This window comes from Carlito syrichta, unplaced genomic scaffold (genome assembly GCF_000164805.1).
Source record: "Carlito syrichta isolate Samal-C Ts95f unplaced genomic scaffold, Tarsius_syrichta-2.0.1 Scaffold302911, whole genome shotgun sequence".
NCBI lineage: Eukaryota > Metazoa > Chordata > Mammalia > Primates > Tarsiidae > Carlito > Carlito syrichta.
In genome coordinates this window covers 448,519-476,465 of record NW_007247007.1, presented here as the reverse complement: position 1 = coordinate 476,465, position 27,947 = coordinate 448,519, and the positions used below count along the sequence as shown (strand labels likewise).

At 50.4% G+C, this 27,947-nt stretch overlaps 2 protein-coding genes across 8 annotated transcripts; one reads left to right on the top strand and one right to left on the bottom strand.

Moving 5' to 3' along the window:
* Positions 1-8,212: 8,212 nt before the first annotated feature.
* On the top strand, positions 8,213-24,016 carry DBNL (drebrin like). Of its 7 annotated transcripts, XM_021711907.1 has the most exons (14): positions 8,216-8,382; positions 12,484-12,539; positions 14,621-14,733; positions 15,335-15,409; positions 18,873-19,019; positions 19,883-19,960; positions 20,230-20,381; positions 20,531-20,582; position 20,769; positions 20,934-21,038; positions 21,444-21,539; positions 21,634-21,746; positions 22,143-22,248; positions 22,849-23,451. In XM_021711907.1, exons 1-14 carry the CDS (start codon positions 8,300-8,302, stop codon positions 22,986-22,988), a joined length of 1,317 nt encoding a protein of 438 aa, XP_021567582.1. In that variant the 5' UTR covers positions 8,216-8,299; the 3' UTR covers positions 22,989-23,451. The 7 variants fall into 7 exon arrangements, with proteins under 7 accessions (XP_021567586.1, XP_021567582.1, XP_008055441.1 ...); XM_008057250.1 differs by lacking the exon at position 20,769 and having other exon boundaries at positions 20,957-21,038; positions 22,849-24,016; XM_021711906.1 differs by lacking the exon at position 20,769 and having other exon boundaries at positions 8,257-8,433; positions 20,957-21,038.
* An 835-nt stretch (positions 24,017-24,851) lies between these two features.
* PGAM2 (phosphoglycerate mutase 2) lies at positions 24,852-27,417 on the bottom strand. The gene is made up of 3 exons (XM_008057249.2): positions 26,978-27,417; positions 26,696-26,876; positions 24,852-25,054 (listed from the first exon to the last, which is right to left on the bottom strand). The coding sequence occupies exons 1-3, from the start codon at positions 27,389-27,391 to the stop codon at positions 24,888-24,890; spliced, it is 762 nt and encodes a 253-aa protein (XP_008055440.1). The 5' UTR covers positions 27,392-27,417; the 3' UTR covers positions 24,852-24,887.
* Positions 27,418-27,947: the final 530 nt, after the last annotated feature.

Sequence of the window (27,947 nt, the reverse complement as noted above, 5' to 3'; positions counted from 1 at the left end):
GAGGCGGAAGGATCGCCGGAGCCCAGCAGGTGGGGGCGGGGGTGGCCGGGAGCGGCCACTGCACTCCAGTCTGGGCGACAGAGTGAGACTCCAACTCAAAAAAAAAAAACAAAAAACCAATGACAGTCTTCACAAAAATACAAAAAACAATCTTAATATTCAAATGAAAACAAAACAGACCCCCAATAGCCAAAGCAACCCTGAGAAAAAGAACAATGCTGGAGGCATCACATACTCTAACTTCAAAATATACTATAAAATTATAGTAACCGAAACATCATGGTATTGGTATAAAAACAGACACCTAATCTGATGGAATAGAATAAAGAACCCAGAAAAAAATCTACACATTTACAGCCAACTGATATTTGATAAAGGTGCCAAGAACATACATTGCAGAAAGGACACCCTCTTCTTAATAAATGATGCTAGAAAAATCATATCCATATGCAGAAGAACAGAACTAGACTCCTATTTCTCACCATATACAAAAATCAACTCAAGATAGATTAAACATAAGATTCCCCCCCTCCACTAGAAAAAACAGATGAAACACTTCACGACATTGATTAGGCAAAGATTTTATGGGTATGACTTCAAAAGCACAGGAAACAAATAGACAAATGGAACTATGTCAAACAAAAAAACTTCTGCACAGCAAAGGAAACAATCTTTTTGACTACAGAGACAACCCGTAGATTGAGGGAAAATATTTGTAAGCTACTCATCTGAAAAGGGACTCACATTCAGAATATATAAGGAACTTAAGCAACTCAAAAGCAAAAAACCCAAAAATCTGATTTTAAAATGAGCAAAAGATCTGAATAGACATTTCTCAAAAGAAGACACACTTATGGCCAACAAGTATATGAAAAAAATGCTCAATACCACTAACCATCAGGGAAGTGCACATCAAAATCACCATGTGATATCATCATACCCTAGTTAGAATGGCTATTATTAAAAAGACAAAAATAACACATAATGACAAGAATGTGAGTAAAAGAAAGCTCTTATACACTGTTGGTGTGAATGTAAATTAGTACAGCTATTATGAAAAACTTTGGTAGTTTCTCAAAAAACTAAAATAGAAGTACCATACAATTCAACAATCCCACTACTGGGTATTTATCTAAAGGAAAGGAAATCAGTATATTGAAAAGATTCTTGCACCCCCCCGTGTTTATTGCAACTCTATTCACAATAGTCAAGATGCAGAATCCACCTAAGTGTCCATCAACAGATGAATGGATAAAGAAAATGTGATGTATATATATGTATATATATCATACACACACACACACACACACACACACACACACACACACACACACACACCATGGAATACTATTCAGCCATCAGAAAGAATGAAATCCTGTAATTCACGGCAACATGGATGAGCCTGGAGCACATACATTAAGTGAAGTATGTCAAGCACAGAAAGATAACACATGTTCTCACTTACATGTGGAAACTGATTTTAAAAAAAAAAAAGGTTGGGCACAGTGACTCAAGCCTGTAATCCTAGAATTTTGGGAGGCCAAGGCAAGAGAATTGCCTAAGCTCAGAGATTCAAGACCAGCCTGGGCAACTTGGTGAGATCTCATCTCTACAATAAATAAAAAATAAGCGGGCGTGGTAGTGCACGCCTATGGTTCCAGCTACTTGTAAGGCTGAAGTGGAAGGATCGCCTGAGCCCAGCAGGTTGAGGCTGCAGTGGCCATGAGTGTACCACTGCACTCCAGCCTGGGTGACAAGATGAGACTCCAACTCAAAAAACAAAACAAAACGAAAAATGAAAGGAAGGTAAGTAGAGAGTAGAATTCTGGTTATTAGAGAAAAGTAAGGGGTGTGGGGTGGGGAGGATAGGCAGAGTTTCATTAACAGATACAAATTTACTGCTAGATAGGAGGAATAAACTCTAGTGTCTGCAATACTGTAGGATTAATATGGTTAACAGTAATTTAGTGGGGTTTTTTTTGGTTTGTTTGTTTTGAGTTGGAGTCTCACTCTGTCGCCCAGACTGGAGTGCAGTGGCCGCTCCCGGCCACTGCAGCCTTGACCTGCTGGGCTCCGGTGATCCTTCTGCCTTCCAAGTAGCTGGAACTACAGGCGCACGCTACCATGCCCAGCTAATTTTTTGAATTATTGTAGAGATGAGGTCTCTCCAAGTTGCCCAGGTGTGTCTCGAACCCACGGACTCCGGCAACCCACTCACCTCAGCCTCCCAAAGCTCGCGATTACAGGCTGAGCCACTGAGCCCGGTTAGTGTATATTTTTAATAAGCTAGAAGACTTTGTTCACAATACAAGGAAGTGAAATACATTGGTGGTAATAGATATGCTAATTACCCTGATTTGATCATACATATTGTATACACGTATTGAAATTATACTCTGTATCCCATAAATATGTACAATTATGTATTACATGTCAACTAAAAATAAAAGGAAGCATGACATGGGGCCCTTTTGGGAGCCAATGGGGAAGACCAAAACAAGTCCCCAGAAAGCCTCTGTCCATACTCAGGGCAGTTGTGAAAAACTCAAATAAGAGCCTCAAAGGAACTTTTTTTTTTTTTTTTTTGAGTCAGAGTCACACTCTGTTGCCCAGGCTGGAGTACAGTGGCATGCTCACAGACACTGCAGCCTTGACCTGCTGAGCTCAAGTGATCCTCCTGCCTCAGCCTTCCAAGTAGCTGGAATTACAGGCATGCACCACCATGCCCAGATAATTTTTCTTGTTTGTTTGTTTTTTTGAGTTGGAGTCTCACTCTGTTCCCCAGACTGGAGTGCCACTCCTGGCCACTGCTGCCTCGACCTGCTGGGCTCCGGTGATCCTTCTGCCTCAGCCTTCCAAGTAACTAGAACTACAGGCGTGCGCTACCACGCCCGGCTGATTTTTGATTTATTGTAGAGATGAGGTCTCGCCAAGTTGCCCAGGTGGGTCTCGAACCCGCGGGCTCAGGCAATCCACTCACCTCAGCCTCCCAAAGGTGCGGGATTACAGGCTGAGTCACTGAGCCTGGCAATTTTTCTTGTTTTATTGTAGAGATGAGGTCTCACCAAGTTGCCCAGGCTGGTCTCGAACCTGTGGACTCAGGCAATCGTTTCATCTCGGCCTCTCAAAGTGCTGGGATTATAGGAGTGAGCCATAGCGCCTGGCCTAGAAGGAACATATTAGAAGAATGTTTAAGAGTAGAAGAGTTCCAGAACAGCCTTGGGCAACTTGACGAGACCTCATCTCTACAATAGATTAAAAATTGGCCAGGCATGGTAGCGTGTGCCTATAGTTCTGGTTACTTGGAAGGCTGAGGTGGAAGGATCGCCTAAGTCCAGCAGGTACCTGGGTGACTGTGAGTGTGCTACTGCACTCCAGCCTGGGCGACAGTGATACTCTAACTCAAAAAAAAAAAAGTGCAGAAGACCTCAGGAAGGAGGCAGGACTAGGGTAGCTCCTGACAAAAGGACAATGGAGGGAGGGCCCTACTGACCAAGGAGCACTTCATTCAGCAAAGGTCACTTCTTACCTGAGGAGCCCCTGCTTCAAATAAAGGTCAGGACTAGAGTCTCATCTGCTGCACATCCTCTCGTCTCACCTCCCTTCATTGACTGCTTATTTTCTGTTCAAATCATAACAGAGATTCAACTAGGAAAGCTAATTTTTTCTCTTTTAGAGATGGGGTCTTCCTATGTTGCCCAGGAGAGCAGCGGCTATTCACAGGTGTAATCACAGTGTACTATATCCTTAAACTCCAGGGCTCAAGCGATCCTCCCACCTCAGTCTCCCACGTGACTGGGACTATGGGCACATACCACCACATCCAGATAGGAAGGCTGTTTTTGTTTTATAATCTCTCAAGATGTGTTTGTTTATTGGATTCCACAAATTGTCTTTTTAGAGCAGGAAAAGCAATGATTTAGTTTCTCTAACGCTGCAGTAAGTGGTCTCATGTGGCTGGAGTAGAGAGTGTAATCTTGGTAGTTTTTAAGAAATATACTGCTGGGTGTGGTGGCTCATGCTGGTAATCCCAGCAATTTAGGAGGCAGAGACAAGAAGATTGCTTGAGCCCAGGGGTTTGAGATCAGCCTGGGCAACTTGGTGAGACCTTGTTTCTACAACAAATCAAAAAAAAAAAAAATTAGCTGGGTGTGGTGGCACATGACTGTGGTTCCAGCTACTTGGAAGACTGAGGTGGAGGGATTACCTGAACCCAGCAGGTCGAGGCTGTGGTGGCTGTGAGTGTGCCATTGCACTCCAACCTCTGTGACAGAGTGAGAATCCGACTCAAAAAAAAAAAAAAAAAAAAAAACCAAAAAAGAAAAGAAATATACTAACTGACATTTCTGTGAGCAAAGACTTTGAATAAACAACAAATCCTTTCTCACTGGTCTTGCTGTGCTTGTCAGAACAGTTCTTTTTCTTAATAATGCTTGTTCCCTCCAGATGGTAGGCTCCAGGGGGAGTCTGCCAGTGGAATCCTCCTTCTAGACTTGGACCCAGATGCCTTTAGGACATGGTTTACTGCCCTCAGAGTGTAAAGGATGCTGGCCTTTCAGGACTCTGGTTATGTGGCCTGGATCTGTCATCTAAACTCACCAGGAAAACATTGAGAAGCAAAGCAGATCTGATTTCACCAAGATACAAGAAAAGAAAAAATGCTTGTAAGAATGCCATGGGAGTTAGTGGAGACATGAAAGAGAGAAGGCCTAGGAATAATGACCTCTGGAAGCATCTCACATTCTCAAACCAAGGAACAGCCAATCAAAGAGAGAGACAGAGAAGAGAGAGCGAGCTGAGAGGACAGAGAGAGAGAGAGAGAGAGAGAGAGAGAGCGAGCTGACAGGAACATGAAACATGAAAAAAATGGGAGTGAGAGAGATGGGAGTGGAGATGGTCTACATATGGCAAGTCATCTTCTCCTCTTTAAAATCCATCAGAGATTCCATTACACCTGGAATAAAACCCAATACCCTTTCCCTGGGCCTCTCCTCTGTGTCCCATTCCTGAGATCCATTAGGCTGACTCTCACCTTGGAACCCTAACACATGCTTGGAACACTTCCTTCTAGATCTTCCCATGATCCCTGCCCCCCCAATTCAGTCTCTGCTTCTGGTTTACCTCCTCAGATAGGTCTTCCCTGGCTTATCAGACTGTAACAGGCTCTTACACACTAGAGCAAGAAGAATAATTCTGTACTCCCCAACTTCCCACCACCACTATTCCTAGCCTTCTTTCAATGGAGGCTGCATTTTCCCTGCTTTTCCTCATCAACATAGATAAGCCTGGTCACCTGAGCTGATCTAATTCCAGAACACAAAACCTGCTTCTTTGGCCAGCACAATCTGATTTCAGGTAAGAGGAGGTTCTCCTCAGGGTAATTGACATATTTAAAATTGCTCTCAGACCTTCCAGGGGTCCTGGCTGGGAACTGGCAGCCAAGTGGGTTAAGGCAACCGGCAACTGGAAGATGTTTAAATAGAAATATTTCCAGAGAAAGAAGAGAATAAAAATATATGTGGGTCAAAGAAAAGAAGGCAGAAGAACCATAAGAGTATCTGAGGGCCAAACTCCCCTAGGGCAGAAGGACTGGGGTTAAGCAGAAAGTCACCCAAGGGTGTGGTCTGAAGGAAAAACAAACAGAGATGTTACTGAAGGTTAATAAGAAAAAAAGACTGAAAATTGGGAGAGCTGGACAGTCTCCATTTATGCAATTTCTTTTTCTTTTTTTTGAGTCGGGGTCTCACTTTGTCACCTAGGCTGGAGTGCAGTCATATAATCACAGCTCACCACAGTCTTGACCTCCTGGGCTCAGGTGGTCCTTCCACCTCAGCCTCCTAAATAGATGGGACTACAGGCATATGACACCATGTCCAACTTAATTTTTGATTTTTTGTAGAGATGAGGTCTTGCTATGTTGCTCAGGCTAGACTAGAACTCCTGGGCTCATATAATCCTCCCACCTCAGCCTCCCAAAGTGCTGAGATTACAGGCATGAATAACCTAGCCCAGCCGCAAATTCATTTTTCGGATGAAGACACAGTAGTGAAGTCAAAATAGAGAAGTAGGGACACCAGCATTGTGGGAAAGAGAATAAATTAAATAGAAGACCCAGGATGAATTTGGAAGGATAGGTGAGGGCTGCAAACTGGAGCTGCTGAAGGGAAGGGGTATTTTGCCAGGATCTAAGAATTCTCCAGGCTAGGATGAGGTAACTGCTTTCCCATCAGAGATGTTAGCGCTTCTGTCTGTAAAACAAGTGCTATGGTTTGAATGTGTCCATCAAAGTTCATGTGTTGGAGGCTTGATTCCCACTGTGACAGTGTTGAGAGGTGGAACCTTTGGGAGGTGATAGACCATGATGGCTGTGCCCTCATGAGTATATTATCTTGGGAGTGGGTTTCTCATTAAAAAAAAAAATCAGTTTGGGGGCCAAGCACAGTGGTTGAGACCAGCCTGGGCAACATAGTGAGACTTCATATCTACCAAAAAAAAAAAAAAAGCCAGCATGGTAGTACATACCTGCAGTCCTAGCTAAGACAGGAGGATCCCGTGAGCCTAGGAGTTCGAAGTTATAGTGAGCTATGATTGTACCACTGCACTCCAGCCTGGGTGACAGAGCAAGACTTTGCCTCTAAAAAATTTTTACTTTTTTAAAAAAGGATGAACTAGGCCTCGTTTTATCTCTCTCTTGCCCTCTCTTTGTCTTTCTGCCATGTTATGATGCAGGAAAAAGGCCCTCACCAGGGCCTACTGTGATATTGGACCTCCCAGTCTTCAGAACTGAGAAATAAATTCTGGTTCTGTGTAAATTTTGTGGTACTGTTACAGCAGCACAAAACAGACTAAGCCAACAAGCAACAATGTGAGTAGAAATAGAAATAGACATAACAACAAAAATAGACATAACAAATGAAGTGTTTGTGTCCAGATTGGGTCCACAAGCCCTTATCTGCACAAGACAGACCCTAACATCTTAAGATTTTAGTACTTTTGGCAGCAAAAATTGATCTTAACTACCATAAGGATATTTCAAGTTTTCTTATATTCCACTTAGCTGATTATTCACAGCTATCACTGCAGAAGTATGAGTATGTCTGATTTCTAGTTCCTGCTGCAGATTCTGTGATAGGGCTTGTTATGGAATTCTGTTTTGTCTTGTTTGAGCTTGAGTGTCACTCTGTCGCCCAGGCTGGAGTGTAGTGGCACGCTCATGGCCACTGCAGCCTCGACCTACCCCATGGGCTCAGGCAATCCTTCCGCCTCAGCCTTCCAAGTAGCTGGAACCACAGGCACATGCCACCATGCCTGGCTAATTTTTAAAATTTGTTGTAAAGACGAGGCCTCGCCATGTTGCTCAGGCTGATCTCGAACCCGAGTCAGGCAATTCTGTGGCCTCTGCCTCCCAAAGTGCTGGGATTATAGGCATGAGCCACTGCCCTGGGTCTATACTGAATTCTAAAGCACATCTATCCCTAAGGGGCTGTGGATCTGTATTTTAAGGTGGCGGAGTTATCCTCTCAGGGGCATGTTTCCCTATTGTGCAGGTAGGTAGCTAATTCAGTCAGTGTAGGCTCATTTGTGGTTGGAAAAAAACTGGTGCTCCCTAGAGAAAAAGAGCAGGTTGAAGCATTATGGGTCCCTTCCTTCCAAGTGGGACAATAACTCCAGGTGTACAGGGAAAGCACAAAGTCGGTTCTTTTCATTGCGCCGCTACTACGGCCTCAAACTGCAGAGGGAAAAGCGTAAAAGCACGTTCAGTTAGGTTTGTAGCCGAGTGACCGTCACTTGGCATTCATTTATTTTTGTATTCATTAACTTGTGCATTCTTCATTCATAGATCAGACTTCTGTTGGGGGTCCACACACAGGGTCAGAAGACCGCGTCTGGAGGGAGACTGTCGTGAATCCAAGATTTCTCAGAGAAGCCCACTAGCTGTGACAAGAACTGCAGAGAATGTGCACGGGGCCCTTACTGAGTCTCCTCGGCCGGGTCAGCAAGGCGATCCGCCGGCTGGGTGGGACCAAAAGGCGCGCTAGGCCACGCCTCAGGGGCCTCCCCGAGGGAGAACAGAAGGCCTGTTCCTCCCTAGTTCCGCTCGTCCACCAGTGTGCGCGGAGCTCCAACGCTCAAGCCTCGACGCGGGTCGCCCGGCTAGAATTGGCTGGATCAACTGGCCCACCACATCCGCTTCCGGCCTTGGGGGCGGGGCTTCCGGTCGTCGGAGGCGAGGCGTTTCGACTGTCAGGGGCGGTCCGGCCCGGAAGCGGCGGCGGCTGGGAGACAGCGGGGCTGGGCCATGGCGGCGAACCTGAGCCGGAACGGGCCGGTGCTGCAGGAGGCCTACGCGCGGGTGGTCAACGAGAAGTCGCCGACCGACTGGTGGGCGGCAAGGCGGGCCGGGGGATGGGCTGGGGACCGCCTCAGTGTTGGGTCTGTCTCGGGCGAGCCAGATGGGGGTGAAGAAGGGAGCGCGAGCACGGAGCGGCGCCGCCGCAGGTGGTCTGGGCCTCACCAGTCTGCGCGCCCCACCCCGCGGCGGAGGTGCTGTCCCAGCCTTGTCACTCCTTTCCCTGCCGTACGTGGTCTGGTTAAACCTGACTTGGGGGGGCCCGGTGAGTCCCCAGCCCCTCCCCCTGCCGCTCGCCACCTATTGTCGGCTCCCCGGGCTTCCATGTTGGATTCTTGGACTGGTTGTGCTTGCTGGCTTTGCTAGCTTTCCAGCCCTGGAACCTCCCTGGAAAAGGGGTCCTGACCAGCCCTCCCCAGGAGGGCAAAAGCCGCGCCCGGTTTCTTCCAAACGCTGTGTTCAGGGATGGGCCCTTTGAGAGCGTTCTGGCAGCCGGCTGGGAATGTGAGCCTTGCCCTGAAGGCTTCAGACAAGGAAGTCAGGGGTCTGGGTCCCTGGCTCTCTGTGAGTGTGGTCTTCAGAACCTCCGTTTCTCCAAGAAGAGTACTCATCACTCTGCTTGAGCTACGGGACGATGTATGAAAGTAGGATGCTGCCTGTCTGTTTGGAAAAAGGGAATACCGTCCACTCAAGACATCCTCTGCTAGGCTGGCAATGTGTAGATCTCATAATGCAGTTGGTGGAGCTTTACAGTGCTAGAAGCTTGCACCAGATGTTTCTGGGATAAGCCTGGGCAGCCCCCACACAGGGTCAATTCTGAGGTCTGCAAATGTGCTTGACTATATATGGTAATTCTCTGTCACTTTCCCATTTGCTTACATTGCTTTCACTCACCAGTTTTGAGCACTCACAGTTCTGAGAAATATGCTGAGTATAGTGTGCTAAGGTGACCAACTCTGGGGAATAGGAACTGGACCTTGAAGGCTAAGTCGTGGTGGTGCTGCCCTGTGGTGACCCCTGAGGCTCTCTCAACTGAGTCCACTCCCCCCACCCCTTGTTTGGGGCCATCTCCACTTGTCTAAGGGTTTTGTTGTCTCCTCTTCACTTCCCTTGTACCTAGCATGGAGTGGCTTTGTGCAGTGTACTGTTGTGACACTGAGGACATTGTAGCTTTGTCTTTCCTTCAGCCCCAGGCCACTAGGGGAAGAGCTTTAGAACACCAGTTGCTTGGGTCTGTGGAGTTTCTTAGACTCTTGTCTACAGGCCCTGCATGACCCAGATCCCACCACTCCTGCTTACCATACTGTGGCCACACCTGTTTATCACCACTCTGGCCGTCTTTCTCTTCCTCAAACTTATAAGCTGGTTCCTCTTCAGAGTCCTTGCTCATGCTACTTCCTTTACAGAAAACACACTTCTTCCACATCATCCCAGGTGGTTCCCCAGCCTTCTCTTCCCTGCTCCAAGGTTGCCTTCTCAGAGAGGCCTTCCTCGATTCCTAGCTCCCTGCGCAGTCTCGGTCTCCCATCACCTTGTTTCACTTCCACCAGACACAACACATGCCTTATGAGTTTTCCTGTCACCTTTTATCTCTTCACTGCAAGGAGTGGGCCTTATTCTGTCCCCAGTACCTGGTGCAGGATTGTTTTATGTACTAGGTGCTCAGATGAAGGATGGATTGAGAGCTGTACAGAAAAAAAAAAAAATGGTGAGGATATCAGAGGAAGAGAGTTGGTTCCCAGTTTGGTGTGTTGTAAAAGGTTTCATGCACAGAGCAGTGGCATTGGGCTAAACTCTGAGACCAATGGGGTGGGGAGCAGCCATGATGTGAAAGCTCCATCTAGGATCTGTGTCCTGTCCCCTCTTCCCCATATCTCGGCATGGCTTGTTACCACTTGGTTTATGTGTCACCTTCTGTACCTGCTTTACACCCTGACAGTACGTTAGTGTTAAATGTATGTTTTTCTCCATTTAGAGGGTAAGTTCTGTGGACCGGATCTTTTAGGGGATTGTTCATAGTTGCATTCCCATCACCAGTAAGCAGCAGATTCTCAATACTTATTTTCAGAAGGAATAACTGAATTGTAAGGTTCTTGACACCCTATATTTCATTGCTTTGCCCGGGCCAGTGCATCATGTTTTTTTTTATGTTCATTTGAAAGAAGGGCAGAACTTGACTGAATGTGGGAATGAGCCTCTGAACTGAGAACATTCTTGAAGGTGGCTCAGACTGGATCCTGGGATAGAGGTGCATGAAGTCAGAGAGATAGGTGTAGGCACTGAGCTTGGCTCTTATTAGCTGCTGGATCCCTTCTTGCAAGAGGGTTGAGCTGCTGTCTTCTGCTCCCTGCTGCTTTTGCCAGTTCCCTGTCTTCTGAAAGCCAGGGCTTTGTGTTCATCAAAAGGAATGGGCTTCTTTCTTCCAGGGAGCTCTTCCAGCTCAGGCCGACAGTGCACTACCTCACAAATCTTTCTCGTTTCTGTGTGGTCTTTTCTCTAGTCTCTTTTCTCTGAGTGTTTTTTTCTCAGTGTTTCTTTCTGTATTTTGTCTTCTCCCCTGTTAAGCAATGGCTGTTTCCTGGTGGCCTGTCTCCTCCCTACCAACCAGATCTATTGGGCCTGGATCTAATTTCTTCCACTGTTCTCAGGCATAGGCATCTCTGACTAGTGGCACTGGCAGGTCAAAGCTGATTTGGTTTTTGTCCGCATGTTTACCCCTGGAGCCTCCGTCTGGGCTGCCTCAGCAGGCTTGTGCTTCAGGGCCTGGGGAGATGACACTGGACTGCATTTTGCTTTTTACTTGAATTCCAGTGGGTCAGGGCCACACCCTTTGTCCACCAGCACTGCAGGTGGTGTTGGGTTGCTACAGGGTTGGTGCTAATTACTGGCTCTGTGCATAGTGCAAGGAAGCTCTCACACAGCTTATCTTTTGGAGACCATCTCTTCCAGAATGTTCTCCTTGAGAAAACTTTGACCCCAGGCTTAGTGGCTCATGCCTGTAATCCCAGCACTTTGGGCGGCGGAGGTGAGAGGATTACCTGAGCCTAGGGGTTCAAGACCAGCCTGAGCAATTTGACAAGACCTCATCTCTACAATAAATAAAAAATTAGCTGGGCATGGTGGTGCGCACCTGTGGTTCCAGCTACTTGGAAGGCTGAGGCGGAAGAATCACCTGAGCCCAGGAGGTCAAGGCTGCAGTGGCTGTGAGCATGCCACTGCACTCCAGCCTGGGCGACAGTGAGACTCCGACTAAAAAAAAATAAAAATTAAAAAAAAAAGAGAAACCTTTGTTCTGGTCAGGGGACCATCGATGGCCTAGTTTTTATAAAATTTACTGTATTCTCAAAATCTCTGGAGTACATGTTTATAAGCCCAGTATCTTCCAGAGTTCTTATGACTAATTAGTCTTACAGGAGAAGAAAGGCATGGCCCCGGTGTTAGCCATTGAGTGATAGGCTCTACTAGGTAGATAACTTGCCTGTGGAAGCCTGTTCATGAGGGGCTTAGCAGGTCTATGATTTTAAGTGTGTGATTTCATGTTGTGTTATTGCCGCTGTGGTTTCTGATGCTGAGCACAACTTATAAGACTTCACGTTTGCCAGAGAATCTCCAGGCTGAAAGGACCCGCTACTCTCCCATTCAGGCTTGACTGGAGCCAGGGCAAACGTGCATGGGAATGGCGGGCAACCTTCAAGGGGCCTGCCATGAATATTTCTCCCTGTTTCTCTGTCTGGGTGCAGGAATATGTAGGTATGTTTTGTTTTTTCAAATTCATGCACCTGGTACCCAGGTGAGTATTTCATTCATGAATGTATAGAAGTCATTATAAAACTGTACAGCACGCATTTTCTTCACAGTAGATGTATGCTCCCATCTTCATGGCCTTGTCCCTCACAACAAGTCTCATAATGTCAGGCCAGCATCATCCCAGCTTCAGAGCTGAGATGGCTGCACAGCAGTCTACCGAGAACCTGCCTGACAGGTCAGAGCAAAGCGGGAACGAACTTGTGTCCACCCATGGTGTTACTGTCAGGTCAGCATCTTTGGGGTACAACAGGAAGCCATGGTAGGTATGGTGAGGAGAGATAGAACTGAAGGTGCTGGCTACAGAGTCCATTTGTATTTTGTTTCAGGGCTCTCTTTACCTATGAAGGCAACAGCAATGACATCCGTGTGGCTGGTACGGGGGGTGAGTATGATTCCTGGGGACACCAGAAGGCAGGAGGGTGAGGTGTGTAAAGGAGAGAGGATTATGTTTCTCAGCAGTCCATAATGACTGGCATTTTAGCTATTGTGTGAGAGGAATGGCACTCCAGCAACATAGGTGTTCTCTACATGTGGCTCAACTGTGGTGACACCTGCCCCCACTGAGGATGGAGAGTGGGCTCGAGCCTGCCTCTTCCAGGCCCACTCCACATCAGCTCCATTGGGGGTTCCATGGCACCCTGATTGGGATGTGGACCACCAGCAGGCAGTACAGGGGTCAGAGCCTTTGACCATCTTGGTCAATTCAACAGCACAGGGCCTTGGACACTCATTGGCCACTTTTGGCAGGCTTTGGGTTTTAGATATTGGTAAATGAAAACATTCCTCCTGCCGGGTGTGGTGGCTCACACCGTAATCCCAGCACTTTGGGAGACAGAGGTGAGAGGATTGCCTGAGCCCAGAGGTTTGAGACCAGCCTGGGCAACTTGGTGAGACCTCGTCTCTACAATAAATAAAAAAATTAGCCGGGTATGGTGGTGCGCGCTTGTGGTTCCAACTTCTTGGAAGACTGAGGTGCAAGGATCACCTGAGCCCAGCAGGTTGAGACTGTGGTGGCTGTGGGCCACGAGCATGCCACTGCACTCCAGCCTGGGTGACAGAGTGAGACTCCTACTCAAAAAAAGAAAACATTCCTCCTTGACTTTCTTTGCCTGAGGGTGCAGGGCAGTGCCTTTCTCTGAGTCTAGTTGGGGAGAGATGAGAGGGAAATCGGCTGGCTCACGGGTAACCTGTGTCCAGGGACTTGTAGCTGGGAGGACGCCTGTCCCAGAGCTGGTGCTGGTGAACGAGAATGCTCACAAACACATTCTCTTCTGCCTTCTGCCCTGTTCATGCGTCGAGTGCACCCAGGGGCCCCACCCTCACTGTGAGAGTCAGTACCACTGCAGATGGTCATGGGGGAGGCCTCACTGGGGTTCTCTATGGGAAGTACAGGCTCTTTGCTGTCACTGGGCAGAAGCTATTGGAGAAGATTAGGCCAACAACAGTAGGGTGCCACCCATGGGCCCCTCAACTGATAGCCCTAACTGTTACCCATCCTAAGGCTAGCTCACTTCTTCTCTGGAACTTGCCTGAGCCCCACCCAACCCCCCACCCCTCCATCCTGGGCCGGACACTACTTCATTGTTCAGTGAGTGCTCGGAGTGTGTCCTCCATGGTTTGGTGACCCATTGTCATCAAAATCTCTTCTCACAAACCTCTTTTCTCTGAGGCATTCTCTCTCTAGAAGAATTGCCATTGAGTGGTAGAGTCATGTGACACAGCAGTTGATTGGGAGTTGCAAGGATCAGCAACTCGAGTTTTCTGTCATCCCCAGTGGCACAGAACAGGGCTCTGCTGCAAATGCAGCAAGTTGCTGTCCCCAGAGCGGGGACTCATGACTGCCTTCACTTATATGGTGCCCCGGAGTCAAAATACCTGATCAGCTCCTCCTCATAACCTGGGAAGGTTTGGGGGACTAAACATCATCCCCTGCTCCGTCCAAATCTGTGAGTGCTGAGCCAGTTGAGTGTAGCTGTAGGGCATTTCATCTGGTTCAACTGTCTGTGTGGCCCTGGAGTCTGAGCAGATGCAGGTACAGGTTGGTGACAACAGGCCCTACTGTTCTGGGGCCCTTTGTGACATCAGGCAACATTAAATTGCTGTAGAGATCCTCTATTTGGAAATCGGGCAACTGGTTTTCAGGGGAGATGACCCTTTGTAAAATTTTTCAGAATTACCTATGGGTTTGAGGAGTGGGTTTTAAACTAGTGTGGATAAAAAAATTACCTGAGGTGCTTGTCAGAATTGCAGACCCCTGGGTCCCACCAGGCTCTCATAAATCAGTTATGTGGGGCTGGGGCTTAGGAATCTGATTTTAAACATACCCCCAGGAAGATTCTGAAGCAGGTGGGAGGTGAGAGTCCCTGGTTTAGAGGCAGCTCGGTTTTAATTCTTGGTGGACTAGGCTGGGGCCAGCAAGGAGCACCAGGACCACCCTTGACCCTCCTTGTGACTCTGCTGCAGAGGGTGGCCTGGAGGAGATGGTGGAGGAGCTCAACAGTGGGAAGGTGATGTATGCCTTCTGCAGAGTGAAGGACCCCAACTCCGGCCTGCCCAAGTTTGTCCTCATCAACTGGGTATGTGGAGCTCGTCTGATCTAGTTGTAACCCAGGAAATTCCACTATCTTTCTTGCTTTGACTTGGCTTCAGGAATAAAGTGACACAACTTGGAAGATCATCAGAACGGCTCAGAGCTGGTGAACGAGCAGAATAGTTGATAAATTCATTGCAGCCCAAAGAATAGCTGTAGCCTTGCTATGCAGAATTCACCCTCCAAGCCCTGAGTTATTCATGCAAAATGGAATAAAAGCTGTCACAGGAAATTCTTGCCCCATTCCCTTTAGGGTAGTCATTCTGATGAAGTGGAGGGTCTGAGGGACTGCTCAGGAGCCTGGATTGCAGGGACAGGGGCTTCAGCAAAGCAGAGCCCCTTGGTGGGAACCAGAAAGACTCAGGAAGCACCCACACAGTGAAAGCCAGCAACCATTCTGCCCAGGGAGTGTCCATGAGTCCCATGGAAGTGTGGGAACCTGCCTCACCTGTGTGACGCAGTTGGAACAGGTTCTGCTTTGGGGTTGCTGTTTTCTCTTTTCTGGGACAGGGAAGTTATTGGGTCCCTAAGGGAGGGAAGTGGCTTTGTGGGAGACCTAGGTCATGCTGGGCATGCGTGTATTGCAGACTGGCGAGGGTGTGAACGACGTGCGGAAGGGAGCCTGTGCCAGCCACGTCAGCACCATGGCCAACTTCCTGAAGGTGAGACTGGGAAAGATCTGTTTCTTTCAAAACAGGCCTCCTTGCAGACTTGAGCTCCCTCAGGTTCCTGGGTGCGAGTGAATGGGAATCTGAGCTGGAGTCAGGAGTGTGCTCACATCTGTGTTCCATCTGCCCTTCAGGGCACGACCAGAGGCTACACCACTCCTGGCCAGTGAGTGCATGGGAGGCCAGGGTGTGGCCAGAGCCACCTGCAGGCTGGCTTCAGTGGGGAAGATGAAGGACCATGCTGGACATGGTGCAATGGGAAGGCTGGGCTCTGGGTTCATTTTGTTTTATGATCACTCTAAACAGCTTAGCAGTGTTGTCAGGATTTGGAGGAAGGGGAGAACTGCTTGTATCTACCACCTTAGCATGCACATGCTTTTTGATGTGTCCCTTTCCAGTCCATTTCGGCATGTGTTCATGTCAGCCCTATAATCGAACCTTTTAAAATTTTTGTATCAAGGGCATTTGTTGGTCACTTGTCAGGTGACTTTTTGCATTTCTTTGGTTACTGATGAGAACCAAAGAAAGTTCTCATCAGTAACCTTTTTGGCTTCTGGTTCTGCCAACATTTCTTCGGATATACCTCAATTTCCAACTGGGAGCTAAAAGAGAGCATTCCAAACTTACTAGGTATACACACAGGTTGAATATCCTTTATCTGAAATGCCTAGCACCAAAAGTGATCAGGATTTTTTTGGATTTTAGAATAATTACATTATATACTTTTCAGGTCAGAATCCCTAATCCGAAATCTGAAATGTTCCAGACTCTGAAGGTTTTTGAGTACCAACATGATGCTTAAAGAACATGATCATTGGAGCATTTCAGATTTTGAATTTTCAGATTAGGGATACTCAAACATATAGTAATAGTGAATGAGGTCATGGGTCTGGCTTTTCAGGAAGAAGTCAGTGGCTCATGTTTTGTAGAAAATGTGCTTGTTTCCAGGTAGCATTTCCCCCCCCCAGGATTTAAAAAAATAGACATATAAGAGCTGTACATATTTTTTGGTACATGTGATATTTTGACACCAGTATATAATGTGTAATAATTAAATCAGTGTAAAATTAGTATATCTGTAATCACAAACACTTATCTTTATGTTGGGAGCGTTACTGTTTTTCTCTTCTAGCTATTTTGAAATATACAATAAATTATCGTTAACTATAATTTCCCTGCTGTACTGTTGAACACTATAACTTTTTCTTTCTATTTAACTGTATATTTGTGCTCATTAACCAACTTCTCTTCATCTCCCCTCCCCCATTCCCTTCCTGGCCCCTCTGGTAACCACCATTCTATTCTCTACTTCTATGAGATCTGCTTTATAATTTTTTTTTTTTTTTTTTTTGAGTTGGAGTCTCACTCCATCGCCCATGCTGGAGTGCAGTGACACACTCAACGGCCACTGCAGCCTCCACATGCTGGGCTCCGGCAATCCTTCTGCCTCAGCCTTCCGAGTAGCTGGAACTACAGGTGCATGCTACCACACCTGGCTAATTTTTGATTTATTTTAGAGACAAGGTCTTACAAAGTTGCCTGGGCTGGTCTCCAACCCATGGGCTTAGGCAGTCCTCTCGCCTCGCCCTCCCAAAGTGCTGGGATTACAGTCTGAGCCACTGAGCCCAGTTTTTTTTTTTTTAATGAAGTCAGCATCTCATTCTGTCACCAGGCTGGAGTGATACAGTGGCAAGATTACGGTCCATCACAATCTCGACTTCCTTAGCTCAGGCAATTCTTCTGTCTCAGCCTTTGGGTAGCTGGGACTATAGGCACATGCTACCATGCCCAGCTAATTTTTAAATTTTTTGTAGAGATGAGGTCCACTGTGTTGACCAACTCCTGAGTTCAAGTAATCCTCCTGCCTTGGCCTCCTAAAGTGCTGGGATTATAGGCGTGAGCCACACAATTATTATTATTACTAGTATTATTTTCTATTGAGTTGAGTTCCTAATATCTTCTGAGTTTAATTAATCTCTTGTCAGATGAATAGTTTAAAAATATTTCTTCCAGCCGGGCTCGGTGGCTCAGCCTGTAATATCCCATGCCTTTGGGAGGCTGAGGTGAGTGGATTGTCTGAGCCCACGGGTTCGAGACCCGCCTGGGCAGCGAGACCTCATCTCTACAATAAAAAATAAAAAAAAAATCAGCCGGGCGTGGTAGCGCATGCCTGTAATTCCAGCTACTTGGAAGGCTGAGGCGGAAGAATCGCTGTAGCCCAGCAGGTGAGGCTGCGGTGGCCCGGAGCGGCCACTGCACTCCAGTCTGGGCAACCGAGTGAGACTCCAACTCAAAAAAAAAAAAAAAAAAAAAATATATATATATATATATTTCTTTCTTTCTGACCAGCCTAGGCAACTTGGCGAGACCTCATCTCTACAGTAAACCAAAAAATTAGCCAGGTGTAGTGGCATGTGTCTGTGGTTTCAGTTACTTGGAAGGCTGAGGTAGAAGGATTGCTTTAGTCTAGCAGGTTGAGGCTGCAGTGTCTATGAACGTGCCATTGCACTCCAGCCTGGGCAACAGAGTGAAACTCCAACTTAAAAAAAAAAAAAAAAGTCCTCCCTTTCTGTAGATTGTTTATTCACTTTGTTGATTGTTTCCTTTGCTGTGCAGATGCTTTTTAGCTTGATATAATCCCCTTTGCCTATTTTTGCTTTTGTTACCTGCGCTTTTGAGGCATTTTACACCCAAAAGCTGCCCAGACCAAAATCCTGGAGCATTCCTCTGTTTTCTTTTAGTAGTTGCATAGTTTCAGCTCTTACATTTAAGCCTTTAATCCATTTTGAGTTGATTTTTGTATATGGTGAAAAAATGGGGGTATAGTTTCATTCTTCTGCTTACGGATATCCAGTTTTCCTAGCACAATTTATTAAAGAGACTGCTTTCCACAGTGTATGATTTTGGCTTCTTTGTTGAAAATGAGTTAGCTGTAAGTGCATGGATTTATTTCTGGGTTCTCTGTTCTGTTCCATTGGTCTATGTGTCTGTTTTTATGCTAGTACCATGTTATTTTGGTCACTGTAGCTTTGTATTATGATTTGAAATCAGGTGGTGTGATGCCTCTAGCTTTGTGCTTTTTGCTCAGGATTAATTTAGCTATTCAGGGTATTTTGTGGTTTCCAGATGGCATTTAAAGTTAGTTTTCATTGACTAGAAGGAAGGCCTTTCATGTAGATCATGCCTGGGTCATCTACTGCTCTGCAGCTGGGAATATACAGCTCCTACAGAAGGAGCCCTGGAATGCACCATGGAGGGTAAGGGTCTCACAGGCTTCACGCTGGTTTGTCAGAGTCGTCGAGGGGAGCTCATGCCTCAGCTCCCAGCAGCCAGACAGATGCCTCCTGACCCCTGTTCTGTGAGCACTGGTGGTGTGTGCTGTTCAGACTGATGGGAATTTGGCCTGTCTTCTCCTGGGCTAGCAGAGCCTTTCTTTCAAGTGCTGCTCCCACTGCAGGGGGCCCACGTGACCATCAATGCACGGGCTGAGGAGGATGTGGAGCCTGAGTGCATCATGCAGAAGGTGGCCAAGGCCTCAGGTGCCAACTACAGCTTCCACAAGGAGAGCGGCCGCTTCCAGGATGTGGGGCCCCAGGCTCCGGTGGTGAGTGCTGCCTTTCGGTTGCTTTGGGCCCCAAGGGCAGGGGCTAGAAATGTGTAATTCCCAGCCTCCAGGCTGACTGGGCCCCTGCCTGCCCTAGCTTCTGCATGCAGATGGTAACTCTGGAGCCATGGTGGGCACCCACTGACAGATGAGCAGGAATAGTCCTCTGATTCTGCCTGGTGGCTGAACTCGCTATTCTGGAGCTTTTGTCTGGAGCCCACCCTCTGTGGCCAGAATGACGGCTCTGCAGGGATGCAGAGCTCTTATAGTCAGTCCAGCTGCCCTTGAGGCCATGGTACCAGCATGTCCTGGGCAGTCCATGGAGGTAGCTGCTATCGAGGAACTTCAGGTGGCATCAGTGCTGAGCCCCAAACCAGAGCAGACCCCTCTGGTGGTAGAGACACACATGTGGGCTGGGTGGAGCTGATGACTGGGAACTGTGTTCTCAGACATGCGGGTGGGATCTGTGGAGATTCCTGTGGATGCTATTGTGTTAGTCAGCTATTTGAGAGTGGCCCCTGGCCAGAGGCCTGCTTCAGAACTGTCCAGTCCAGGAGTTTGCAGGTAGAGCCGTGGGGGCCTTTCTTGCTCTGGCTCCCATCCATGAGGGTAAGGTGCCACCAGAGACTCTTCCAGTGTTGTCTGGGATTGAGTGTCCCCATTGGGGCAATGTCCCAGGCTTGTTTCAGGCCACCTTGGTGTTTGTCTCCTTGAAAGTCACTGGGCAGTGCTCTGCTATCTCTGCCAGGCCTAGTCCTAGCACCTGCGCTCTGGCGAGTCTAGTGAATTCTCTCTTCCAGTGACTGAGAGCCTGACCTGCTGACCTGGGCCCAGGTTGCTAGTGAGTGCTCTGTTCCCCACAGGGCTCTGTGTACCAGAAGACCAATGCTATATCTGAGATCAAAAGGGTTGGCAAAGACAGCTTCTGGGCCAAAGCTGAGGTGAGTGCTGCCTGTGGCATGCCAGGTGTGTGGGAGTGTTCTACTTGATATGTCTGTTTTCTCCATAACAGCGAGTTCATGTAGCATCTGGTCTCTTCAACGCCTCTCTACAGATGATTAAACTGAGACTTAGATCAGTTAAGTCCGAAAGCTAGTGAGCAACTGGTTCTGGCAACTGCTCTTGACCATGCACCTGTGGGACTCAGTCTGGGGCCGGGGGTGAGGCTGAGGGCCAGCATGAGCTGAGCAGGCAGCGGCTCTCCCTGCAGAAGGAGGAGGAAAACCGCCGGCTGGAGGAGAAGCGGCGAGCCGAGGAGGCACAGCGGCAGCTGGAGCAGGAGCGCCGGGAGCGGGAGCTGCGCGAGGCCGCACGCCGGGAGCAGCGCTATCAGGAGCAAGGCAGTGAGGCTGGCCCCCAGAGGTGAGCCAGAGGTGGGGGTTGACCTGGAGGTCTACCTCGGGCATCGCTGGGCACCTGCTCAATCCCATGGAGGTGGGGAGGATTGAGGGATACATCATGAGGGGCTGCAGCCGTGCCTCAGCTGTGTCTCTGTCCACCCCCACCCCCAGCCGGACATATGAGCAGCAGCAAGAGGTGGTTTCACGGAACAGAGAGGAGCAGGTAAGAAATGGATGCTCTGCTCATTTGGACCTGTCACAGTCACAGTCACAAAATCACCGCTCGTTTGGAAGTCCCTTTTCTTGGGTTGAGGGCTCAGCCCAGACCTGGGCAGAGGATGCCCTGCAGTCAATGAGGGCAGATTAGAATCTGGGCGTCCCAGAGGTGGCAGTGAAGAGGAAAGCCAAGGGTGGAAACTTCTGGCATGGTCTACAGCCTGGTCCTGGGGGAAGCCCTGTGACCCCTTGATTTGTTTCCTGGCCCCACACATCTTTGAGGGGCTAGGTTGGCCAACCAGCAGCTAGAGGGGCTGTCATCTAGGGAGAGACAGTGGAGGTTCTTGCCCACTGCCAGGGTCAACATGTGCTCCCCCACAGGAGTCTGCCACACACCCGAGAGAGATTTTCAAGCAGAAGGAGAGGGCCATGTCCACCACCTCTGTCTCCAGCCCTCAACCAGGTGAGACCTCCCTTCAGGCCTGGCCACGAGGCAGCGGCAGGCTGAGGGGCAGCCTGGGGTCCTGTGTGGGCTCCCCCGAGGCTAGTGGCAGATGTGTCAGAGGGTGATGGGGACAGATGAGCAAGGAGGAATGCCTGGGGCCTAGGTGTTTTCCTCCTGCCCTTGACCTTATCAGTGACTGTGCTGGTCACCTCTGTGGACCCCAAAGGACACAGGGCTGTGCTGTCCACCAGCTTTCCACACAGCACGTGTGTGTGTGTGTGTGTGTGCACAGGGCTGTGCTGTCCACCAGCTCTCCACACAGCATGTGTGTGTGTGTGTGTGTGTGTGTGTGTGTGTGTGTGTACACATGCCAGGCAGTGTTTCTGAAGAGATGCCATGTGTGTTGTTTACCTGGGTTTGCAGGCAAGCTGAGGAGCCCCTTCCTGCAGAAGCAGCTCACCCAACCAGAGACCCCCTTCAGCAGAGAGCCAACTCCCGCCGTCTCAAAGCCCAGGGCAGGCAAGGCGCTTGTACCCCTAGGGCACCCTGGGGGGGACAGTGGTGGAAAAGGGGGGATGTGTGGGAGTCAGAACCTGCTGCATTCCCGGTGCAGATCTCTATGAGGAGCCAGCGCCCCGCACTCCTCCGTGTTTGGTGCAGGCAGAAGAGGAGGCCGTGTATGAGGAGCCCCCGGAACAGGAGACCCTCTACGAGGAGCCTCCACTGGTGGGTTCCCTGCAGAAGGGGTGGGGCCATGAAGGGGCTGCACACTCAGGAATCTGGTCACAAGACATCTGGGTTTTGAGGGGCATACTACTGGTTTTAAAGCAGGTGTGGACTATTTTGTTGAATTTTGGAGCAGCCCTGTGTCCTCTGGGCAGCCATCACTTTATGGTAGATGCTGGATGCTGGGTGGGGAGAAACCTTGCAGCCCATGGTTAGGGGATTCACAGACCATCCTGTGGCTTCTATCCTTGGGTTGTGGTAGGGACAGCAACAGCCCCATAGCCTGCAGACTGCTTGCCCTCTGTGCGTCCCCAGCTTGATCTGAGCCACGTGGGGCAGGGCAGGGTTTGGGTGTAAGGGTGAGTCTGGGGTAATATCTTCCTCGTCCCTGGGCAGGTGCAGCAGCAAGGTGCTGGTTCTGAGCACCTTGACCATCACACGCAGGGCCTGGAGCTCAGTGGACAAGGACTCTGTGCCCGCGCCCTGTATGACTACCAGGCAGGTAAGGTGCCCGGCCTGGCCGTCACAGACCACAGGGTCCCAAGGTTAGGAGGCAAGAGGGTCTGGGGCTTTATGGGAAGATGGCAACTGAGGGGTCAGGAAAGAAGATGGGAGGTGCGTTAAGCAACTCTGGAGCAGCGATGACCATGGCACTGGAGCATCCGTCCCACACAGCCCAGGCCTTCCCTGTGTTCCCCATTCACTACTGACTGGAGGCTGGTGTGAATCCCAATTGCCATCCTTGTTGTGGGGCATGGAAATCTGAGCAGGGAGGTGGGCCAAGCCTGGTGGAAGCCTTGGGGAAGGGGCCAGAGGCGCTCCACGGAGTAGGCTGCTGGGTGTCTGTTCCAACCTTTTGTGGGAGCGCTCCGTAGGAAGGTGTGCCCTGGGGGTATGGTCACGAGCAGCACTGGGACAGGCTACAACTCCTTGTAGGCAGAGGCTTAGTGGGATAGTGGGGGGGGGGGATTTCAAGGAGGAAGCAGAGCTGCAGTGAGCTCTGCTGCAGGAGGAGGACGAGTCTGCTGGGGCTGCCCGAACAGGCGGGATGGGCTGTGGGAGGGATCCCCTGCTGCAGCATCTGGGCTTACCCTCCTTGCAGCCGACGACACAGAGATCTCATTTGACCCCGAGAACCTCATCACGGGCATCGAGGTGATCGACGAAGGCTGGTGGCGTGGCTACGGGCCTGATGGCCACTTTGGCATGTTCCCTGCCAACTACGTGGAGCTCATTGAGTGAGGCTGAGGGTCCATGTTTCCTGTCCCCTCTCAGACATGGCTTCCTTATTGCTGGAAGAGGAAACCTGAGAGTTCACGGTGGCACTCTTCCAGGAATGGGGCCCCTGCTGAGGATGAGGCCTCAGGGCTCCCTCTGGCTTGGGTGTCTCAGCCTGTCTCCCTAGATGCAGCTGTTTCCCCATGATTCCCAAACATGCTTCTTGCAGCCTCCCAGGCCCTCCCAGGCAGTCTGGATCTCGGCCCCAACAGGATATCGAGCCAAGCCCCGCCTGCGGCCAGCCCCCTGGTGACCTCTGAGTGGCCACTGCCAAGCTGGGGGAGGGGTTCTGAGCAGGGGTATCTGGAAGCTCCAGGCTGCCTTCTGCATTTATTTGCCTTTTTTCTTTCTCTCTCACTTCTGGGGTGGTGGCCACAACCATTTAGAATGACCCTTGGGAACTGTGAACTTAAGAAAATTGTTTTTAGCAGAGTTTATGACCAAAGCCAGAGTGGATCATGACAGTTTTGCTGACTCTGCAGCTAATGACTTTGCTAGCAGGGCAGTTGTCTTGTTGGAGCCTGCTCCATGCTCCCTGCTCCATTTCTCTGTCCCCCTGCCAGGCTGTGGAAAGTGGGAATGGCGACGGCCGAGCTCCCACCTCTGGGTACGTGAGAACAACAGACATGATGTGTTATTTGTGTGGCTCACTCAACGTCTGCTGATCCCGGTGTGTGCCTCTTAACTGACTCTGGCTTCAGGAAAAGTAACACAGAGTGGCCTTTGCCTGTTGTCTTCCCCTGTTTTATGTACCAGCCCATCTCTGTCTCTGGAGAACAGACTTGCTTTTGGACTAAGAATTGCCAGTTTGGTCCATACAGGCTCGCAGCTCTGACCTGCCCTTCTATAGCCTGTATGCTCCCGTGTGGGAACAAAACCCTGCCTGGGTGTCTGCATCTGCTTTGTGTCTGGGGTGTACACACTCACCCCCAGACCTCTGCAGCTAATGACTGACCACCAGGAAGAGGCATAAACATTAAGATGTGACTGAATTTGGAGCCTTCCTGCATTGTTTCTTCTGGGAGGGGCCAAGGGCTGCCCTGTTCCCTGCCGGGGGGGGAGGCCTCTGCCTATGTGGGTCGATGTGCATATGTGAAGTGAAGTGCCTGGAATCCACCAAGCATCTGGGGTCTCTTCTGTGTCCTGGATGTGATAGGCAGGCATGCTCATCTCAGCCTCGCCTGCTGGTCGCCTGGGATGAAGGCCACACTGTGGAGTCCACTGGCCCCACAGTGGCTGAGCCCAACCCCTCCTCCCATCCTTCCTGCCCTTTAGGCCTCTCCCCTTTCTCACCAGGGCTTCCTGGTTGTCCTGCCTTGAAGATGGTAACCCCTCACTGTGGAAGACTAGAGTTTAAGGTGTTGCCAGCTTTGAAGCCTCCTGTGAGCTGGTCTGTCCCCTCCCAGGAGGTGAGGCTCAAGATACCACTGCGGGGGCTGCAGGGACAGCAGAGGACCACCTATTCTCTGTAGGAGGTTGTGGGGGAAGTGGTGTCCTGTTTGTGCTCCTTTCTTCCTTTGGCTAGGGCTGGGTCACTCGGCTTCTTCTCCTTAGGTGTCCCCGAGCAAGCAGATTCTAGAGCATGGTTACCAAGTGGCTCTGAGGCTTCAGGGCCACCATAGGGGCTTGTCCAGAGTACACATTCCTGGAGTGGTCATAGCCCTGGCTCAGCCTCCTTACGACTGTGGGTGGGCTGCTCCTGGTGATATAGGCATGGGGGAATAGCTGTGGTCCCTGGTCTCTCAAGTCCCCATAGCTAATGGTGGAGGTCAGCTGGTAGAGCCAGCCTGTTAACCTGGCATACCTGGCCGCGCTGAACTCCAGGCAGTGGGAGGAGGTGCCTTTATTGCCCAAGCCCACCCCTCACTTGGCCTTGCCCTGGGCAGCCACAGCCTCCATGGCCTTCCGCACCGTCTCCTCATCACCCAGGAACTGCATGGGCTTGGTGGGCTTCAGTGATTTGTCCAGCTCATACACGATGGGGATCCCTGTGGGCAGGTTCAGCTCCATGATCGCCTGGTCCGACATCCCTGTGCCAGAGGAATGGGTGTCCTTAGCCCCTCTGCCCTCAGCCTGTCCATGTGGCAGACTCTGACCTTTACAGGCCACAGAGCCAGTCCTCCTGGCACCAGCCCTCTCTCCCTGACAGCAAAGTCACAGAAATTTACCTAAAGGTCAAGGCAAAACTGAGATAGACTGAGCAGCCCTACAGAAATAGCCCAGTGGTAAAAACAAATGGGGCCCTCAGCCCCACCTAAGCACCTGAGCCCTGTGGTGGTCTCCTCAGGCTGTGTAGTCTGGCCAGACTGAAGTTGAGGGTCAGGAAGACGTTTGCTGTTTGGTTTCTGAAGTGTTCTCAGTTCTAGACATCCTGAGCAGAGGAGCCAGTGAGGAACAGGGCTGGAGGAGGGACAGGAGGCCATGCAGGAGCGGGAAACCTGACCCTGTCTGACTCCTGCAGCCCCAGTGCTGGGAATAGCAGCTCGACCTTTGGTATTCGCGCCATTCCGCCCCTCCATGTGGGAGGGCTTACGAGTGTTCTCTGGGGAGTCAGAGACACTAACAACCACTAAAATCCTGTCACATAAACCACGGTACCGCCCCTTCCCCCAGAACAGACTGTAGGTCCATAGGGCTCCGTGAACCCCCAGAAGGTAAGGGCAATGGGTAGTCCACCATTCCGCTCCGGGCTCCAGTGCCAGGCACAAGGCATCCGTGGGTGGAGCGGGCATCCAGGGGAGGGCAGACTCAGGGCCAGCCAGGTCTTGATCCTGCTTGTCTGGGTGTTCTGGCTGGCTGCCCACTGGCCCCCAGGAGCAAAATGTTTGGGGCACACCCTGCTCCTGTCTTGCCTTTCCCAGATCCCAACTTGAAGGTCATTCAGATGCTAATTTAAACTGCCTGGTATCTGAGAATCCCAAGTAGGCAGCTGAGTAAAGGTGCCAGTTGCTCTGGGAAGGCCTCACCTCTCCAGTGACTCCCTGGGTCTGTTCGTCAGCCCTTGCTCTTTAGTGGGAGCCCAGCTGCAAGCCCAGAGTCTGGCCACTCCATACCCCTGCACCCCTCTCTTAACTGGTACTTTCTTTCCCTGGAGAAGGTGTCGGGAGGCAGGTGGTGGAGCATGAGCTGGAATTCTGAGGACCTGAGAGGGCAGGGCCCTGCTGGTGACCCTAGTTCAACATCAAGAGTCAGTATCAGGAGGGACCAAGGAGTTATTTTCCCCCACCGCCCTGGGAAAGGTAGAGGCCCAGCGACTGGAGTGGCTTGTCTAGGATTCCACAGTAAACGAATTTGGAGCCAGGTGCTCTGAGCACCAGCCTGCCCCTTTCCTAACTGTGGCTTAGGGTAAGATGTTGCCCTGGGAGCCTGCCTCCTCTCTGATCAAGGGAAGTTGATCGCCAGCCCTTGTGGAGGAGGCCACTTCCTAGGGGAGCCAGGCCCAGGGGCGGCCTGGGCACCGGGCACTTTACGTAGTGTCCCAGTGCCTACACAGAAATGAAACAAACATTGCACAAAACTTAGCAAAATGATTTCACCGTTCTCCCCGTTTAGTCAACAGGTGAAAAGCCCACATCTGGTAAGCTGCCCTTGGGAACTTTTGCTCAAATAAGAAGCTGAGACTGTCAGCCCAGCCACCTCCACCCCACACCCTCAATGAGGGTGGGCCTCACCTTCCAAGTGTTTGACGATGCCTCGCAGGCTGTTCCCATGGGCTGCAATGAGCACCCTCTTGCCGGCTGTGATCTGGGGAACAATCTCCTCATTCCAGAAGGGCAGAGCCCGGGCAATGGTGTCCTTGAGGCTCTCGCAGGTGGGCAGTTCCCCAGCCTTCAGGCCTGCATACCGACGATCCTGGGGGACACAGGAGCCCTGCTAGTCCCTCCCTAGACAGCCCACCCTGATCTGGCTCCCGACCCCATAGCCTCCCAGAGGCCTTCCCGGCAGCAGCCCACCTTGCTGATGAAGTTGTAGTAGGCGTGCTTGTCATCCATAGGGGGCGGAGGGATGTCAAAGGAGCGCCTCCAGATCTTCACCTGTTCCTCCCCATGCTTGGCGGCCGTCTCTGCCTTGTTGAGGCCCGTGAGGCCCCCGTAGTGCCGCTCGTTGAGACGCCAGGTGCGCACCACAGGTAGCCACATCTGGTCTGTGCCATCTAGAATGACCCAGAGGGTGCGGATGGCCCGCTTCAGCACCGACGTGTAGCAGATGTCAAACTCCATCTTGGCATCCTTGATGGCTTTGGCTCCCCTCTTGGCCTCCTCGGCCCCTTTCTCACTAAGCTCTGCATCAAACCAGCCACAGAAACGGTTCTCCTGGTTCCATGTGCTCTCGCCATGCCGGACTATCACGAGGCGGTGGGTGGCCATAGTGGCAGTGGGGAGGACAGGGGACTCTGGACTACAACACCCGTTTCCCAGCTTTATAACGGTCTGACCTCAGCCACAACACCAACCCCAGCCAACTGCCAATCAGCATTCCAGGCAGGGGCAGGTGACCAGTAGCAGAGCTGCAGGGTGGGGGTGGGGGCATGCAGGCCAAGGAACTAGGCTTAAAATAACCCCACTCAGGCACCAGCCCCTGGCCTGGGCTCAGGTGGCATGCCCCTTGTGAGCAGGTTCCCAGAGTCCAGGCCGGGTGGGGCTGCCAAGCAAAGCTGGGCGTGAAGGGCAGCAGTCAGCTGGGGGTGGCAGGGGCACAGGCAGCAGGAACAGAGGGGCCTTCCATGAGAAGATTCCTCCTTCAGGCCCTTCCCTGCTTAGGCAGAGGCACCAGAAAGAAAAAAAAAATCCCAACCCCTTTCTAGTCACTCTTAACAACTCAGGACAAGCCTGCACCTCAGTAGAGAAACTGGCACATTGTCACCCTGGAAGCTAAGGGGTGTGTGCACATATGTGCATGCATGTATGTAGGTTTGTGTTGTGC